The sequence below is a fragment of the Schistosoma mansoni genome, chromosome 1, assembly GCF_000237925.1.
Source record: "Schistosoma mansoni strain Puerto Rico chromosome 1, complete genome".
Classification (NCBI taxonomy): Eukaryota; Metazoa; Platyhelminthes; class Trematoda; order Strigeidida; family Schistosomatidae; genus Schistosoma; species Schistosoma mansoni.
In genome coordinates, this window is record NC_031495.1 from 27598337 (window position 1) to 27617007 (window position 18671).

The 18671-nt window shown below is 39.4% G+C and overlaps 1 protein-coding gene across 1 annotated transcript; it reads left to right on the forward strand.

The window, feature by feature from the left end:
- Nucleotides 1-1177: 1177 nt before the first annotated feature.
- Nucleotides 1178-12367, forward strand: Smp_196620 (hypothetical protein; the record flags this gene model as incomplete). Its single annotated transcript, XM_018793905.1, has 6 exons — nt 1178-1400; nt 1445-1626; nt 3472-3599; nt 7057-7277; nt 10924-10995; nt 12307-12367. The coding sequence occupies exons 1-6, from the start codon at nt 1228-1230 to the stop codon at nt 12365-12367; spliced, it is 837 nt and encodes a 278-aa protein (XP_018648371.1). The 5' UTR covers nt 1178-1227.
- Between the last annotated feature and the right edge of the window lie 6304 nt (nt 12368-18671).

Here is an 18671-nt window from a genome sequence, read left to right on the forward strand (position 1 = left end):
GTCTCTGGACTACCTTTTGACGGGTTTGTCGACAACTTTTTCCACAGACCTGTTAAGAGAGTGATGATGTTCGATAAATCTTAGGCATTCATGTCATGCGTGGCACATACCCACCTACGATCCGACTTTCTTAGTCTTCTGTGAGCCATTACTGTAAGCTCTGTGCATGCATCGTGGGACCAACCTTTGCATTTGTCACACTGCATGCCAGAGGTAACAGCAAAACGGCATCTGGGTCGCTTTCATGAATTCTTCTTGATTATGGTGATGTGAATTGTTTAATTTATCTTAGCGAACGTCTACAACCGTAAATAAAAAACAAACAGTACACTAAAAACGGACTAAATGGATAAAAATGGATGGTACAAAAGATTAAGATAAAATAAAAGAAGCCTTGATGTGAAAACTAAAAAATACAATAGTAAGTCGAGGCAAAAGCACAATCAACTATTAACTTGAGTAAAACTGAAAAAGAAATGTAATCTACCGAACGTGAAGCTCAAGATAGATTCTTTGGTTCAAAAATGGTACTTTTGTTGAGTGAAGATACAGTGAGAGTTTGAGGATTGCAAATCATGCTAGGACTAAACTTTCCGTTTGTAAAGCGTGCTTATCGACAATCTGATTTCATTGGTTTTATTGCATTTTTTGGCCGAAGGAGCTCATTCATGCATCCGTACCACATCGCGACGACGTAGACCAAGAATTCCTTTTTAACAACAAGTAAGCAGCTCGGAATTGCGTACACATCAACATATCGAATACAATTCCAATATATCTTCTTGTCCGTATATTCCCAACTTCTTGTTTGATTAGCTTAATCATACCTTTGTCAGATATTTCGGACAGTTGTGCTATCAAACACAGCGTACACAGAACAACCTGATCAACCGATCCCTGCAATTCCATATCGTGCAATAGTAAGTCCGATTTAGTCATTTAGCTCTTGATAGGATTCGGCGAACAGCTCATCACCTCTTGATTAGTCCCCTAACCTAGATACCGCCCATTGTATGCAACCTTTTAGAAATCTACCGATCATATCCTCGACGAATCCTTAGAAAGTGATTACTTTTACTTGCAAGTCGAAAATATCCTGCTTTGTTGTGGGTTGATACTAAGATATACAAACATTAAAGTTCCTATTTTTGTTTACACGATCTATTTCACTTTGCCTACAGATAATGAGTTCACTTCGAATGTAAATGTGTTGGGGGGTTTCCAAACATGATGGGGCTTGTCGCGACAGTGTTTGTGATTTACTCTTTCACTTCATATATTCTGCTGAGAAAACCGATCATATTTCTCAGAAAAAAACGACTTCCTTTCGAAGCTCCCCATATTAGTCACCGGGGTGGCTCAGGGGAACAAATTGAAAATACTTTAGAGGCTTTTAGTAGGTATGAATAAGCATTTGTCATAATTTTACGTTGGTCACACCTAGTTCTTTGCTTGTCGGCACAAATATGTTCGAAACTGACTGTCATCTCACGAAAGATAATCAGGTTGTCATATTTCATGATGATACACTAGATCGTTCTACTGGCGTGTCGGGCTTCGTGAAAGAATTTTCCTATGAAGATTTACCTAGATACCTTAAAGTGATTGAAGTTCAATTTACCCCAGGTGTAAAGTTGCTTTTGCTGTGATGTTTTTTGATTTTTAAACTTTGAATTCAATTTTTATTGTTAGATTCAATGTTAGTGTTTAGCGTATTCTGATGAGTAAACAAATTAGACTTAGTTGTTCTCTTAAGACAACCTCATAGCTATTCAGGGTCTTTCAACCACATTTTTCTCTTTCTAATCGTGGACGTTTTATGTACCAGAAATGAGTAAAAGTCCTGGGGATCCCTTAGGAGTACGATAAGTTAAATACCGTGCATAAGCAGTCCATTTCTTGCATGATTTCACAGTATTTTCTGCAGTCGAGTGCTTTTAACGTGCAAAAATTAGTGTGTATGGTTTGATTAACAACAGGGATATAACTGATTTGATCTCACTTGGTAGTTATAATATGTGGTTGTGGACTTAAGACTTGTGTAAAATTAAGAACCCGTAAATAATTGTGTAATATCCACATGTTCTTATGTGTTTACACTTTTAATTAATGCCGAGTTGTTGTACTTCCTGTCATAGGGCATTCTATTTCATGTGCCGTATATGGATTTCGAAAATTGGCGAAGTATTCCGGTCATTTTTGTTGATAAAATTCCTAACTACATATGCAGTAGTTTTCTGTCATTCTAAATCCACGTCAGATGAACACTAAAACGAACGTGTTATAATGAGAGAACCAATCATTAAAGACAATCACTTTTTAACATATGACATTATCAAATTAATACATTCTGTATTTTGGCCTTTGTAAAATAACATAATTGTGGACTTATAACTGTAGAGCCTACTGATAAAGTTACTGAAAACAATTGTCCCCTCAAATATTCTTCATTTTTGAACAATCATTTTTTTTATCGAAAACAACAAGCAACTTTTATTCATAGTCAGCCGTTATAAATAGTCGAAAGTTTAATGTATTCAAGTAGATCTATGAATGCTAGTGGTGACGTGAGGGAGTAGCGAAAGCTTGTGGAACCTAACCCCACCGAATTGAAGATTTTCGATGACTCTCTTTGTTCAGTCATCATTGCCTCTAACGGTTCTCTGGCGTCCAGTAAGAACATGTTAATAATACTGATATTAGGCAATGTGTGTCCAGACGTAGTGATGATAATTCAGTCGGTTACACTACCTTAAAGCACTGAATTTAACGTCTTGTTCATGTTCTGCAAATGGCATACTAGTGACTCCCGTATTGTGCATTCTTTGCAAATCCTGAAGTTAGGTTGATAAATTAAGGGGGTAGTCATTTTATGACATAGCACAGGGGTATGGGAAAAGCTGTGTAGAACGGAGATCTGTCGATCTATCACAACTCCCTGGCAGGGGTCCTAGAAATGATGCAACTCGGTGGCTTGGGATATTATCAGATGTCTCAAAATGAAAGAATGTGGTGATCGTGCTATAGTTTCCTTCTGTATCATTCATAAAAGTTAAATCAACTTCCATAACTGGAAGTCTTTTCTGCTTGTATCTTGAACTGAAGTGTGTCTTCTCTTTTCCTTTATTTCTTCACACTGTTATCTCTTTATATGTGCGCCCCATACTATTTTCAAGATCCAATTGTATCAATGTTTAATTTCCTTAAATGCCTACAAAAATTATCATTCCTGACCCTACAAAAAGTAATGATAAGGTTTCGTTAATTGAGGGTATGTTGCATACCAGATCTTCACCAATAGAATCTTATCATACAACTTTAAATTTACATAAATGTTTTCTGTACTTGAACTGATCGTTATAATCTTTTCGGTCCTTTGTTGACCTCTATTCTGTTCATTGGTCAACATGCGAATTTCTTACATCAATGACTTTTTAACTAATTGTGATTTTTTATCTCCACCCCAGTCAGGTTCCTTTTGTATTACGGAGTCTCCCTCTTCATATAAAATTGCACGATTAGAGGACTTGTTTAATAAGTTTCCGAATACCCCCATCAATATTGATATTAAAGTTAATGACGATTTCCTCATCAATGAGGTTAGCTTGTGACTTTATATTTATTCATGTGTACTCTTTTAACCGCAGGTTTTTATCTTTTCTTTATGTATAAATTCACTTTATATGACCGCTATTTTACCGGTATTCAACATTCAAACTACAATTAACAACTGATCCACCTAACAAGGCGTAAGTCCGCAAGGAACCCCAACTCCTGAAGCGCCACAAATCACTAGGCCTAGATGATTCCCATCCGGCCCTTTCTAAAGATAGTGGCGACCTTCTGGTCAAGGAACTGAGTTGTTTAAAAATGTCTGGCAATTAGAGTGTTTTACCATTGTGGAATGTATCGATAGTTGTCCCTGTATTTAAAAAGGGTTCACGTAGTTTCTGCAACAACAATCGGTGAATAAATCTACTTCCGATCGCGTGTCGACTATTACTGTCACCTTGACGTAGTGGTCGGGCTTGCCTATTGTGATGAACCAATCGGGCTATACTGACTGGAGCAATCGTTCCTCAAGGTCCCACTGTGCCAGACAGGTCGGTTAATGAGCGGTAAGACTGAAAGCAACAAACCCAAAGTTCGAGGAGGAAGTCGTACTGCTTACTATATAGAAGTGTGATGGCAATAAGGTGTTTTCCTCAGACAACCAGCATAACAACAATGCTGCCTTCCCACAAAGGAAGGTTTGGGTCAGAAACGGTCGACACTAAGAATGCACACCTCACCTTATCCCACGGATATCCATCTCCGGCGGTAATGTCCCAACAAGTAAGGATCTAACACAAAAATTACTCACAAAAAGGTCGTGTGTGACCGGCCTCGAGCAGTTGTCCCTTGAGCACTGTGATCACGCTCTCAGGTCACCAAGACCAGTTTTAACGCAATTTCCTTACAAGTACTTCTAGAAGAACCCTTCCACGGTGTGGGCAACTGGGAAATGATAACCGCTTTCATACCTCTATCAGCTCTCAAGATCACTATTCATAATCAATCCCCCTCTTTAACTCCTATCATTCCTCCTACATCGACTTTCAACTCTTAACTTCCTCTTTTGACTTCTCCTGAAGTGTCACCATAGCTAACTATTCTAGTGTGCGAAACACTGTTCCGGGTCCACTGAAACCTCTCTCCAAACTACACATTGGAGTCTTCAACGTATGCACACTATGTCAATCGGCCAGCGGGCATCCTTGGCTAGGACCCTGGAATTTCGTACCAATGATGTATTGTGTGTCTCCGAAACACACACACATACAGGATCCTAGTGTGGTCATTCACTTGTCCTCACTTAGCCAAAACGGGAAGCTGACCCTCCGTTTATCTGGCGACCTGACGGCAAGTTCTCGTGGACTGGCGAGTGTAAGCATATTACTGAGTATGAGAACAGAACAAGCACTTTTAGAATGAATCCATGTTAACAGTCGCCCATGTGATGTTCAGCTAAACGGCTTCTTAAGAACTCGAAAGGATAGAGACACGCGTTGTGGGTATTTTAGTATTCCGGCTCAACGAAGAGATAATTTTGACCGTCTGTTGCAACTGTGCTCAGACAATCGTTTACTTTTAGCAAACAATAAGTTTAAGCATATGGAAAGACATTGTCTAACATGGCGATCCCTTGCACCAAACCAAAGATGAACCCAAATAGACCATATTATCACCAGTGGTCGTTGGAAGGCTCGACAGAAGACTGTCGATCGTTCTGGAATACATGTTTAGACTCTTATCATGCTCTAATACGAGCACGCATTTGCTTGTGCCTCAGTGGACGCAAAAAACCACACTAAGAAGACGCATTAGAATTGAACTGAGGGACGAGAAAGCCAAAAGTAAGTTCCAGGAACAATTCACATTTAGGCAGTTCTGCAAACGAGGCTGACCCAGATGTTGCTTGGAAAGATATACGAACAGCTGTAGAAACAGCAGCGACATCTATTAGTGATTTAAAACAAAGGGTTACGAAAAACCAGTAGATTTTCGCGACATCTATTACACTGATAGACTCTCGTAAACTTATCCCATCAGGCTCCGAACACGATGAAGAACGAAAGCAAATCAGATCTAGATTAACCAATAGTCTACAGAACGATCGTGGGCAGTGATGGGTAACGAAAGCAAAAGAGATGGAAAAGACGGTGGCTGGAGATAACACATGATCAGTGTATTAATATCAGTTAAGTGTGAGTTTCATTCAATATGAATGGTGTGAACTTTTGTCCTTATGAATTTGGTGTTCATCTCGTTGTATTAATGCTGTATGGCAACTTAGACCGATGAATATATGTGCGTAGTCCTAAGTTGTAGATGACTTACCGATCACGACCAAAATATTGGATTCCGTCACACTTTCTAGATTATTCAAAACCCGAGAAAGATTGATTCGCGAGGAGCAGGCTGGTTTTCATTCTGGTCGAGGATATATTGATCATATCTTAACTCTCCAGCAAATGTTAGAACACCGTGATACTTATTACAGGCCAACAATCGTGGTGTTTCTTGACATTCATTGAACAGGACTGTTCTCTGGGATTATCTATTGAAAAAGGGTGTGCCTGAGAAGTTTATCAACATCTTGAGAGCTCAATATACGAACACCTCATGCAGAGTGAGGACATGAAACCACCTCTCGCTCTCCATTGTTCCATTCAAGCAGTGGGACTAGACAGGGTTGTCCAATCTCACTACTCTTCTTCAACCGTACCATCGATAGAGTTCTGGAAACAGCTCTGATGGATGTAGATAATGTGGTGTGGATCTGTTGTCGGGAGACTTTTCGACCTTGAGTATGCGGATGATATTGTCTTACTGTGCAATGACACCCAAGCCATGCAATTCGTGCATAGTCACTTGGTAGTGTCCGTAGATATGTCATATGCTTCGTACCTTCTTTATGCACAGTACTTTTACAAAACTGGCAGTACGCCGGAACTGCACTGTCCCTGGGTAGTGAGCAGATAGAAGTAGTTGGGAATTTCATTCATCTGGGTAGCATTGTAGATGCTGGTGGTGTTGTGAGTGATGAGATCAACCCACATATGGTGAGAGCCAGAGCGGCTTATGCCAATGCAAATATAAATACGATTAAAGGTTATTTGAAACGTCAGTAAATGTAGGATACAGGTCATTTTAGGTCACCCAGTTGGCACTGAAACTTATAACCTATCAGTTCGATTTCACAGCTATAACATTAACAGTAAGTAAACGATGCTTTTTGGGAATTCCAAGTATTTCTAATAAGTCTACAAAGTTTCAGTCGATCAATCTGTTAATTGCTTGATGGTTAAGAGTTTTTTCGAGTCTAAATGATCTCATTTTTCTAATCAGTATCCGTGTTAATTATCTGGTTTTTCAGGTGTTTCGTGAATTTGTCTCAGCAGTTCTTGAAATGCTATCACATATCTACCACTGTTCAGCATTTACAATTTTTATATGCATGAAATTTTTCCCTTGTGATTTATAATTTACCGGATTTATTTACTATTATTTTAGGTTGCTCGCCTTATTGAAACTTACAATCGAGAGCATATAACTGTATGGGGGTCAATGAATTCGAAAGTATCGAAAAAATGTGAATTACGCAATAAAAATATTCTCACTTTTGCACCGTTTACGTATGTAATATGGATAATGGCATGCTATGTTGTGGGACTACTCCCTTTAGTACCCATAAAATATGATTGTTTTGAACTTCCTTTAGTTTCTGTTATTCGGTAGGTTAACATGGCTTTTTTGTTGTCTATTATCATTATTATTTGCTCATCTTGTTACCGTATGATTATCTGTCGGGTAAGATTTTATAATTGACTAACCACTGAGTAATGACTAATTCCACGTATGTCAAATCCTTCTTAGTGATGGTCGAATTCTGCTGATCAAGTTGCAATGGGCTCATTAGTCTAAGTGACTCAATATCACGTACACTATGTTGAGATGTAAGGTGGTGGTTAGAGGTAGTCGACAGAAAACCCTAGACCTAGGTTCCATAATATTTGGTACTCGTCAGCAAAGTGTACCGTCAATTTCGAGAGGACTGACGCTCCCTAGCAGTTTCAATTCTGTCACCCAACTTCACAGTTTATGGGGATAATTAAATAGTTTGTCTTTCAACAACAAACTCGTTTGATGTACGCAATTAATTAACAACTTCGGAGCACCTTATTGTGTTAGGTCTATTAATAGCACCCAGTTCCTTAATCCGAAATGGTCATAGCCAGGTTTAAACCTGCAATTTATCAGTCAAAAGACAACCACTTTGAAAACTAAGTCATTTCTACAACTTCAATTTCGTTTATTAATTATACTTTCTTGGAGCCGCGGATTAGTGTTTATGGCTTTGTAATGTCAACCAGTATGTTACAAATTGAAGTCATACTTCCTCTATCTCGTTTAGGGGAACTTGATAGCACTATTAATCCTTACAGAGACGGTGTAGCTCGAAACAGTGTATGAAAACTGTTAAATAGTAAGTGAAGTAAATAATTGCTTTACAACTGTCGATATTCTTTATAAATACCATTTGCACAACCTGGAATGCCAAATATTTTATCCTTTACCATACAAACTCCTTTCAGCAGCTAGTGCTCGTGTATTTACTTGCTTAAAACTGGTTCGTCCATTGTATATAAGCTCCCCGACCGTAGCTACTAAATCGAACCAGTCAATAGGCTCAATTTACTGTCCATGTATCTGGAGCCTTGTCTTGCTGGTGTAGGTATAGGACTAAGTTCAAAATCAGAACAGAATTTCTTAGACCGTATTCCAATAGATAGTTGTGTGTGCTCTGTCCGACTAAATGGTGAAGTACAAACACGAAAAGATAAGGACATGCCCCGTTTTCTCTCTTTTTGCTCCCATTGATTACAGTTTGGATGAATAAAAAGATGAATTTTGCATCAGGCTCTATATGACTGTGGTACGACTGTGCTCAGGAAGCCGTTTATTCTTAGCAAGCACCAACTTTAAGCATAATGATAGACATCGTCTAACATGGCATCCCTCACAATCGACTGACTGTCAGATGCAAATAGACCATACTGCCATCAGCCATCATTGAAGAGGCTCGGTAAAAAAACTGCTGCTCATTCGTAGGCATATGTGTAGACTCTTTCAAGCTATAGCACGACCGCGCATTCGTTTGCGTATTACTAGACGCAGAAAAGCCAGATCAAGAAGACCCCTTGTAGATTAATTTAACGGCGAAGAAGTCAATATTATGTTTCAGAAACAACTGAAGAAACACTTAATCAGATGTTAATGTGATTTTCCGTCGATTTGGGTTGGCGTGATATCCAGACAGCTGTGAAAAAAGGACTGACTTACGAGTGACTGTGACCATCAGAACGTGATGAGGAGCGAAGCCAATCTAATCTCAGACTGACACAAAGCCTATGCAGCGAAAGCCAAAGCTAAGGAAAAGACAACGGCGACAAACAGCAATAAATTTTTCAGAATTATAAAAAAACGTATTGAAAATTCGGGATTTTGTGAAAAAGGTAGAGCAGTGATCCACTCTCTATCTAGGAGACTGAAGCCACTGCCAGAACTCTTTGAAAGACAGCATAACTGTGTTATATCCGAAGATTAAATTGTGCGTAACTTCCGGGGACTATTCATAGACTGTTACTATATATACATTCTTATTGTACAGCTGTTAAGTAACTAGATTATATATACTTATATTCCTTTTTTCATAAGCTTTTATTTGGCCTAGTGATATAGTCCTGTTTGGTGAAAACGCTGAAAAAATGCAGTCTTCTGTTAGAACTGAGTAACAATGCCAGGATGTTTGGGATGCGTTTCTCCCCATCCAAATGTAAATTGTTACTCCAGGACTGGCCTGCGTCAACACCTAAACTAAGGATAGGGAGTGAAGTAGTCGAACGCGTCGACAACTTCACTTATCTTGGAAGTCTGATCAGCCCTAATGGGTTGGTGTCTGACGAAATCTCCGCACGAATTCAAAAAGCTCGTTTGGCTTTTGTCAACTTACGTCACCTATGACGAAGACGAGATATCCGTCTATCAATTAAGGGACGAGTATACTGCGCAGCAGTCCGCTCTGTTCTATTTTACGGCTGTGAAACATGGCCATTAAGAGTAGAAGATACTCGTAGGTTACTAGTATTTGACCACAGATGCCTTAGAAATATTGCTCGCATCTGCTGGGATCACCGGGTAAGTAATAGTGAGGTTCGACGCAGGGTATTAGGGAATGATGGTAAATCAGTTGATGAGGTCATGAATGTTCATCGACTGAGATGGTTGGGCCACGCGTTACGTATGCCTGAACACCGATTACCACGACGCTCAATGCTGACTAGTGTAGGGGATGGTTGGAAGACAGTTAGGGGCGGCCAAACGAAAACGTTGCATCAGAGCTTGAAGTCACTAACTTCTAGTCTAAGCCATGTTAGTAGATACAGACTACTTGTTTGGGGTCCGCGCGACTACTGTAACCAATGGTTGGTGACTCTAGGTGACATGGATCAGAATCGACCACAATGGTGTGGGTGTATACACTCTTTATCTTCCCTTAAACCTCGGGATTAAAATTGCTTCATATCTGTCTTCCTTCCTGTACTATATCCTTATATACAATCTTTCTTTTATATATTACCACTATTAAATTAACTATTTCTGTGAATCCGGTGTTCATCTTGTTGTGCTAACGAGGTATGGCAACTTGGACCGATGCATATATGTGCCTGGTCCTACGTTGTACCTGACTGACTGACCTATTGACTACTATCATACGATTTATTATCCTTAAATTATTCCCAATTTATTAGTTACAGTCTGTCATAGCCAATTTTTGGCTTGATCCTGTATAATTGTTATTTTTTATTTTATGGTATGATGTGGTCTGGTTTGCTTACATATAAACCAAGTATATCCGAAATATATGATTCATGTAGTGGAAGCTGATGTTGGTGTTCTAAACTTAACAGGTAGGGCTAGACGAGAAGGACCAATAAGGACTATAGGCTGTTCGTCATTGGTTTGGCACAGTGCTGAGATTGTATAAGTCGTATTCTGGTTGGCGATTTAGTGACGTGATAGTTAACAGGCCACAAGAATTAACGTAGTACCCTCTAGCTACTCGCCAGTTGCCTACTTTTAGGAAGCAAACCCAGTTGAGATTTAACTGGACTAACTAAAGTTAAGACAGACTAGAGAAAGTCTTCATCGTTCATTGCAGCTGGTGTCTTTACGTTTTTCCTCTATTTGTCAGTTCGAACCATAGTAATCTCTTATTGTTTATCATCAAATTTCACAATTAAGCGTCAGCAAATATATGTGAAAATGCTAAACAGGATTTTATCTTTCATGTCATTATTCTCCTTATTTTTTGCATAGATCTAATGAGTTTGCCAGACGACGTCGTTGGGATCGTTTTTTACCTAATACAGCCCTTCTACTCTCAGATTTGTAAGTATTCATGCTTTTTGATGGGTTTTATAACTTTTCCATTGCATCTTGTAATACAGCTGATTTTGTTTATCGCCTTGTCTCAATAGTAACGAGTAACTAAAAATAGAGAATGTAATTGGAGAAAAGCGATAATGTGGAATTATGAAGAGAAAAGTAGGGAATAAATGTATGTACTCAACCGATTTCGAACCATATCGCTTAAGATCACTAACCATTGATTACTATTATTTCTGTACATTATTATGTAGCTTACCCTTCCAAACACGCTTCAAACGAACAGTCAATAATGTCACGAACTGATGAGTTATCTTTGTGCAACTGGTTTAAGCCTTCTTCCAACCAACCTTTTTGTCAGTCACTATCATCATGTGTAGTGTGTAAAGTTTTTAGAAATTATATTCGAAGGATTGAAACGGACTAGTTTCCTTCACCAACTGACGTAGTCATTTTGTTTCACGTTCTATGAATAAACGAATCTGACTGAAATGAAACCTAGTATTAAAAACATTGTTGTTGGAGTTGACATTAAAGAGGGTTTTGTTAATATTAACTGTTTATATGATACCATAAAAATTCATTCTTATCATCGTATGCAATTTAGCCATACCTGTTGTTTTTCTTCTTTTTTAAAGTGAACATTTTTCATTTAACAATCTTCTAACATTGTAGAAAATATCTTGGTCGTTTGTTATATACATTAGTGATAATTAAACATGGTCAACCAATAAGAAATTAACTATAAGGTGATTAGCAATTGTGTTTATTAGAAACTCTAAAACCAAAATACTTTTGTAACATAATATCTTAAATCAAATCATTATCAATTAAATCACGTGTGAAGAAAAAGTCATAAGAATAAAGCTTATTGTAATTGTTCAGTGTATGTGCCTAGCAATTCTGTATTGCTAAAAATGAAATCTAAGTCTACAATACATTTCATTTCGTAGTTCATGAAATAAAAATAAACCTCTAGTTTTATGCTATCAATTAATCGTTTAGTACAAAAACAAATTTGTATTTAGTCAGTTTAAGATTATGATTTGTTTCGGTTTTCTTATAAACTCATGATTAATACACAGTGTGTACTGGTAGGCAGTTGGTATTTTATACATCTGGGTATACTCATATTATTCACAGTTTTAATCTATGTTAGGATAATAGTGTATGTGCGTTTATCATAATATATAGCGTAATCGATTCATGATCATGGTAGACATTAGAGTAAGCTTTTTTGTCTCCCAACTATTCCGTTACTTTCTACTTCTTGTTTTGATTTTTTTTGCGTGCGTGTGTGTATGCATGAAACAGCGTATTATCGTCACCTTTGTTCATCAAACATTTACGAAAGCGTGGATTTCCGGTAAGTTAACCAAATTGATAAGTTATTTTAAACAAGAAATATCTTCCAGTATTCATGTAGGTGAATACCTAGTATTCGTTTTATTCAAAAATACATGTTTTTGTCTGTTTCGATCCAATTTTTATTGTGTAATTTTATTTTAAACTGTGAACCTATTTTTTTATAAGCAAAGATGGATAACGGCTAGCAGTGGAATCCAGGCCGTGCCTTTCGTCCTCATCAAGATACCAAAGAAAGGAGACCTAAGCAAATGTGAGAATTACAGAGGCATCGCACTACTATCAGTACTAGGAAAAATTTTGAACAGTGTTATTAAACCAGATGAAAGACTCAGTTGACACCCAACTTCAAGATTAACAGGCTGGATTCCGTTCGTGCTCAGGCCGAATAGCGATACTACGGATCAACTGAATGAAATTTGTCAATATACATCAACTTCATTGACTATGAGATGTTTGGCCGTGTGGATAGGATGATCTTATGGAAACTTCCTCGACACTATGGTGTACATTAGAGAATCGTCAACATCATTCGAAATTCATACAGCGGACTACACTGCAAAGTTATTCATGGAGAACATCTGACAGACGCATTTCAAGTGAGGACCGGAGCCAGACAAAGCTGTTTACTCTCCCACTTTCTCTTTCTTCTAGTGGTTGACTGGATTATGAAGACCTCGACACCTGACAGGAATCACGAAATACGATGGACAGGTTGGATGCGACTAGACGATTTGGACTTCAAAGATGAACTAGCCGTTCTATCCCATACACATTACCAACTGAAGATAGCTAGTGTAGGAGAAGCTTCTACATCAGTAGGCCTCAATATATACATGGGAAAAAGAAACATCCTTGAATACAACCGGGAGAACACCAACCCAATCACACTTGATGAAGAAGCTCTGAAAGAGGTGGAAACTTTCACCTACCTGGGTAGCATCATCGATGAACAAGGAGGATCTGATAAAGACGCACAGACAAGGACTGGCAAAGAGTCAGTCAGTCAGTTACAACGTAGGACCAGGCACATATATGCATCGGTCCAAGTTGCCATACCTCGTTAGCACAACAAGATGAACACCGGATTCACAGAAATAGTTAATTTAATAGTGGTAATATATAAAAGAAAGATTGTATATAAGGATATAGTACAGGAAGGAAGACAGATATGAAGCAATTTTAATCCCGAGGTTTAAGGGAAGATAAAGAGTGTATACACCCACACCATTGTGGTCGATTCTGATCCATGTCACCTAGAGTCACCAACCATTGGTTACAGTAGTCGCGCGGACCCCAAACAAGTAGTCTGTATCTACTAACATGGCTTAGACTAGAAGTTAGTGACTTCAAGCTCTGATGCAACGTTTTCGTTTGGCCGCCCCTAACTGTCTTCCAACCATCCCCTACACTAGTCAGCATTGAGCGTCGTGGTAATCGGTGTTCAGGCATACGTAACGCGTGGCCCAACCATCTCAGTCGATGAACATTCATGACCTCATCAACTGATTTACCATCATTCCCTAATACCCTGCGTCGAACCTCACTATTACTTACCCGGTGATCCCAGCAGATGCGAGCAATATTTCTAAGGCATCTGTGGTCAAATACTAGTAACCTACGAGTATCTTCTACTCTTAATGGCCATGTTTCACAGCCGTAAAATAGAACAGAGCGGACTGCTGCGCAGTATACTCGTCCCTTAATTGATAGACGGATATCTCGTCTTCGTCATAGGTGACGTAAGTTGACAAAAGCCAAACGAGCTTTTTGAATTCGTGCGGAGATTTCGTCAGACACCAACCCATTAGGGCTGATCAGACTTCCAAGATAAGTGAAGTTGTCGACGCGTTCGACTACTTCACTCCCTATCCTTAGTTTAGGTGTTGACGCAGGCCAGTCCTGGAGTAACAATTTACATTTGGATGGGGAGAAACGCATCCCAAACATCCTGGCATTGTTACTCAGTTCTAACAGAAGACTGCATTTTTTCAGCGTTTTCACCAAACAGGACTATGTCATCTGCGTATTCTTAGTCGATAAGTGAACCTCCTGGTAGAAGATCAATCCCTGTAAATTCAGTCGACGAGAGTGTTATTTCCAGCAACAGGTCTATAATGAAGTTAAACAAAACTGGGGATAGTGGACAGCCTTGACGGACACCACTTAAGGTTGTAAAATCATATGACAGTTCGCCATAAGCTCTCACTCGACTGGTAGTGTTCGAGTAAAGAGCCTTCACAAGGTTTATGTACTTCTGAGGTACACCGTTTAATGACAGACACTGCCACAGAACCTCTCGGTCTACAGAGTCAAATGCTGCTTTCAAGTCAAGAAAAACTATCATTGTCGGACGCCGATAAGCATGTCTGTGCTCTAAAACTTGACGAATGGTGAATATGTGGTCGATACAGCCACGACCAGGTCTGAAGCCAGCCTGATTTTCTCGTGTTTGCAGTTCACGAGTCTTAGTTAGGCGCCTGATAATTATTGAGGCTAGTATTTTAGATACTATGTTAGTCAGACTAATCCCTCTATGGTTATCACAGGATGATTTTGGCCCCTTCTTATATATTGGGACAGTCAGAGATTGTGACCAGTCAGATGGGATTACGTCCAACTCCCAGATTTTAGCCAGAATATTAGTCAACCTAATCGCTAAAATTGGACCACCATATTTAAAGACCTCTGGAGCCAATCCATCAGGACCAGCTGCTCTTCCTCATTTCAGATTACCTATAGCCTTTTGAACTTCAAGTATGGTCGGGGGGCCTACTTCAATGTTCCATTCAGGTTTTCTGGGAATAGTGGGTAGTTGTGCAGTAGCTGAAGGCCAGCTAAATTACTCCTTAAAGTGTTCCGCCCATCGTTCTAAACGTTTGGGTTGAGAGCAGATAAGGGTTCCGTCTTTTTCCGAGATTGTCTCACTTACACTTGACTTCTTAATTCCAGTTTCTTTTATTAGTCTGAATAGTTGCCTGGTGTTGCCTACAGCCGCTGCCTTTTCCATCTCCTTTGCTTTCGTTACCCACCACTGCTCACGATCGTTCCTTAGACTTTTAGTTAACCTAGATCTAATTTGTTTACGCTCTTCGTCGTGTTCAGAGCCTGATGGGATAAGTTTACGCGAATCCATCAGTGAACTAGACTTAGAAGAGATCCATTGGTTTTTTGGAGCCCTATGGTTTAAATAACTAATAGATGTTACTGCTGTTTCCACAGCTGTTCGTATGTCTTTCCAAGCAGTATCTGGGTCAGTCTCGTTTACAGAACTGCCTAGATGTGAACTCAGTTGTTTCTGGAACTTGCATTTGGCTTTCTCGTCCTCCAGTCCAATCCTAATGGGTCTTCTTAGTGTACTTTTCCTGCGTCCATTGAGGCGCAGACAAATGCGCGCTCGTGTTAAAGCGTGATCAGAGTCTAAACAAGTATTCCAATACGAGCGAAAGTCTTCCATCGAGCCTCTCCAACGATGACTGATGACAATATGGTCTATTTGAGTCCATCGTTGGTTTGGTGCAGGTGGTCGCCATGTTAGACGATGTCTCTCCTTATGCTTAAAATTAGTGCTTGCTAAAAATGAACGATTGTCTGAGCATAGTTGCAACAGACGATTACCATTATCGGTTCGTTGAGCCGGAATACTAAAACACCCACCTAAATGTCTTTCTGTTTGATTTAAGCTGCCTACCTGGGCATTAAAGTCACCCGCTACGACTACTATGTCTGAGCGCTTAGCTTTCTGAAGAAGCTCAGAGAGCTTTCTGTAAAAGTCATCTTTCACTTCATCATGGCTGCAGTCAGTGGGAGCGTAGGCAGAAACGACGAAAAGGCAACGACGTGTGTCCCTATCCTTCCGAGTTCTTTCGGAGCCATTTAGCCGGACAGCACACAGGCGACTGTTAACGGGGATCCATTCTAGTAGTGCCTGTTCTGCCCTTGTACTTAGTGCTATGCCTACACCTGCAAGTCCACAAGAACTAGCCAACGGGTCGCCAGATACACGGAGGGTGTATTTCGTTGGCTGTCCATTTTGGCGAGGTGAGGTCAAGTGAATGACCACACTAGGATCCTGTATGCGTGTTTCGGAGACACAGCATACATCAATGGTACGAGATTCTAGGGTTTTAGCTAAGGAGGCCTGTTGACCGATTTGACTTAGGGTACGTACGTTGAAGGCTCCAATGTGTAGTTTGGAGCGAGGTTTTAGTAGACCTGGGACAGTGTTTCGCGCACTAGAATCGTTGGCCATGGTGACACTTGAGGAGGAAACCGAGAGAGGAAGTTTAGTGTTGAAAGTCAAGGTAGAAGGAATAGTAGGAATTGAAGAAGGAGATTGATTATGAATACAGTGGTCTTGAGTGCTGTTTGAGGTATGAGGGCAGTTATCACTTCCCGGTTGCCCACACCGTGGAAGGATTCTTCTAGAGGTACCTGAAAAGGAAATTGGGTTAGAAGTGGTCTTAATGACCTGAGAGCGTGACTGCAGTGCCCAAGGGACAACTGCTTGAGGTCGGTCACACACGACCTTTTTGTGGGTAGTTTTTGTGTTAGCTCCGTTCTTCAAAAAAACCTTACCGCCGGAGACGGATATCCGTGGGATAAGGCGAGGTGTGCATTTTTAGGGTCGACCTTTTCTAACCCCACCCCTCCTTGTGGGAAAGCAGCATCGCTGTCATGCTGGTTGTCTGAAGGAAACACCTTACTGCTGTCACACCTCTGTACAGTCAGCAGTACGACTTCGCCTTCGGACCTTGGGTTTGCTGCTTTTAGTCTCACCGCTCTTCAACCGACCTGCCTGACATGGTAGGACCTCGAGGAACGATTGTTCCAGCCACTATAGCTCGACTGGTTCATTACGATAGGCAAGCCCGACCACCACGTCAAGGTAGCAGCAACGGTCGGGACTGGCGAAGAAGGGCAGAATTCCTATGATTGAAGAACCAACACCAAAAATCAGAATCTTCAATACGAACGTCGAAATGGTTCTACTGTACGGAGCTGAAACATGGAGGAATACTACAGCCATCATAGTAAAGGTATAAGTATTTATAAATAATTATCTACGCAAGATACTCAATGTCCGTTGGTCGGATACCATCAGCAACAGCCTACTGTGGGAGAGACCAAATCAGCTTTCAGATGGAGGTGAATAGTACATTGCGAAAGTCAACATAGTGCATCACGAGGCCAGTCCTAATTTGAAATCCTCAAAGCAAAAAAAAGAGTAAGACCAAGGAACACGTTGCGTCGGGAATCGGAGGCAGACAATAAAGGAGCGAATAACACTTAGAAACGACTGGAAAGGAGAGTACAGGACAAGGTTGGTCGGACAATCGTGATCGGTAGTCTATGCTCTTCCACGAGAGGTAACAGATGTAAGTAAATAAGTAAGTAAGTAAGAGGTAGTAACAGTATCAATGATAATAGAAAAGACTAGGCATCGAAGCTACGATTACAAAATAAAGAATGAAACTTTTTTAAAATATACATTCGTAAACATATTCGTTTTAATGTTTCTTTTTACACTAGAGTTAAATTATGTGTTTACCTAATAGCTATGGTAGATTTTTTGGATCAGGCGTTCACCATATATTTTTTTAAATAACTGACATATACATTTACTATAGTGAATGTCGTATGGATTAAGCACTGTTTGGCACCAATATATTAGAGTTATGTGGTATTTAATGTTATTTTTGTAACATTTTTGCAATTCTATAACTCCGATTGACCTCTGTTTACTTTTACCAGTCGTTATTTATTTTGTAATCACCATAAGACTTTATCATTTTTATTTGATATTATAACATTCCTATATTTGATTGAATACGTTTACTGTCAGGCATAAATTGTGAATTTAAACTTACTTCATATACTTCTGCCTTAACAGTTGGTTATTTATTATCTTTGCTTATCACGAGACTGAAAAATAAGTTGGCAATATTTCTACGATGCTCCCAATACACAATTGTACAGAAATACTGTATTCTCATGGAAACATTTCCAATTTGTTGTTGTTTCTTTTTTTAAATAATGTGATCATTTACTTAAAAGGCGTAACAAGTTATAATTTAATTAATTTCCCAACATGAATATTCCAAACAATTCTGATTATGAAGACAGATCAAATGATAACAGCCGTGTTCGGCTGGTAATGTAATCTTGTTGAATATTCAGAGAGAAAAAACAGTTTTCGAAGAGGTAATTGTTTTTTGTCCTTTAGATCAGCTTAATTTTATAACTAAAAAATATTGGCTTAAGGGTCGAACCCCTTATTCTTTAGTTCTATCTTTATGACTAAAATGTTGTAT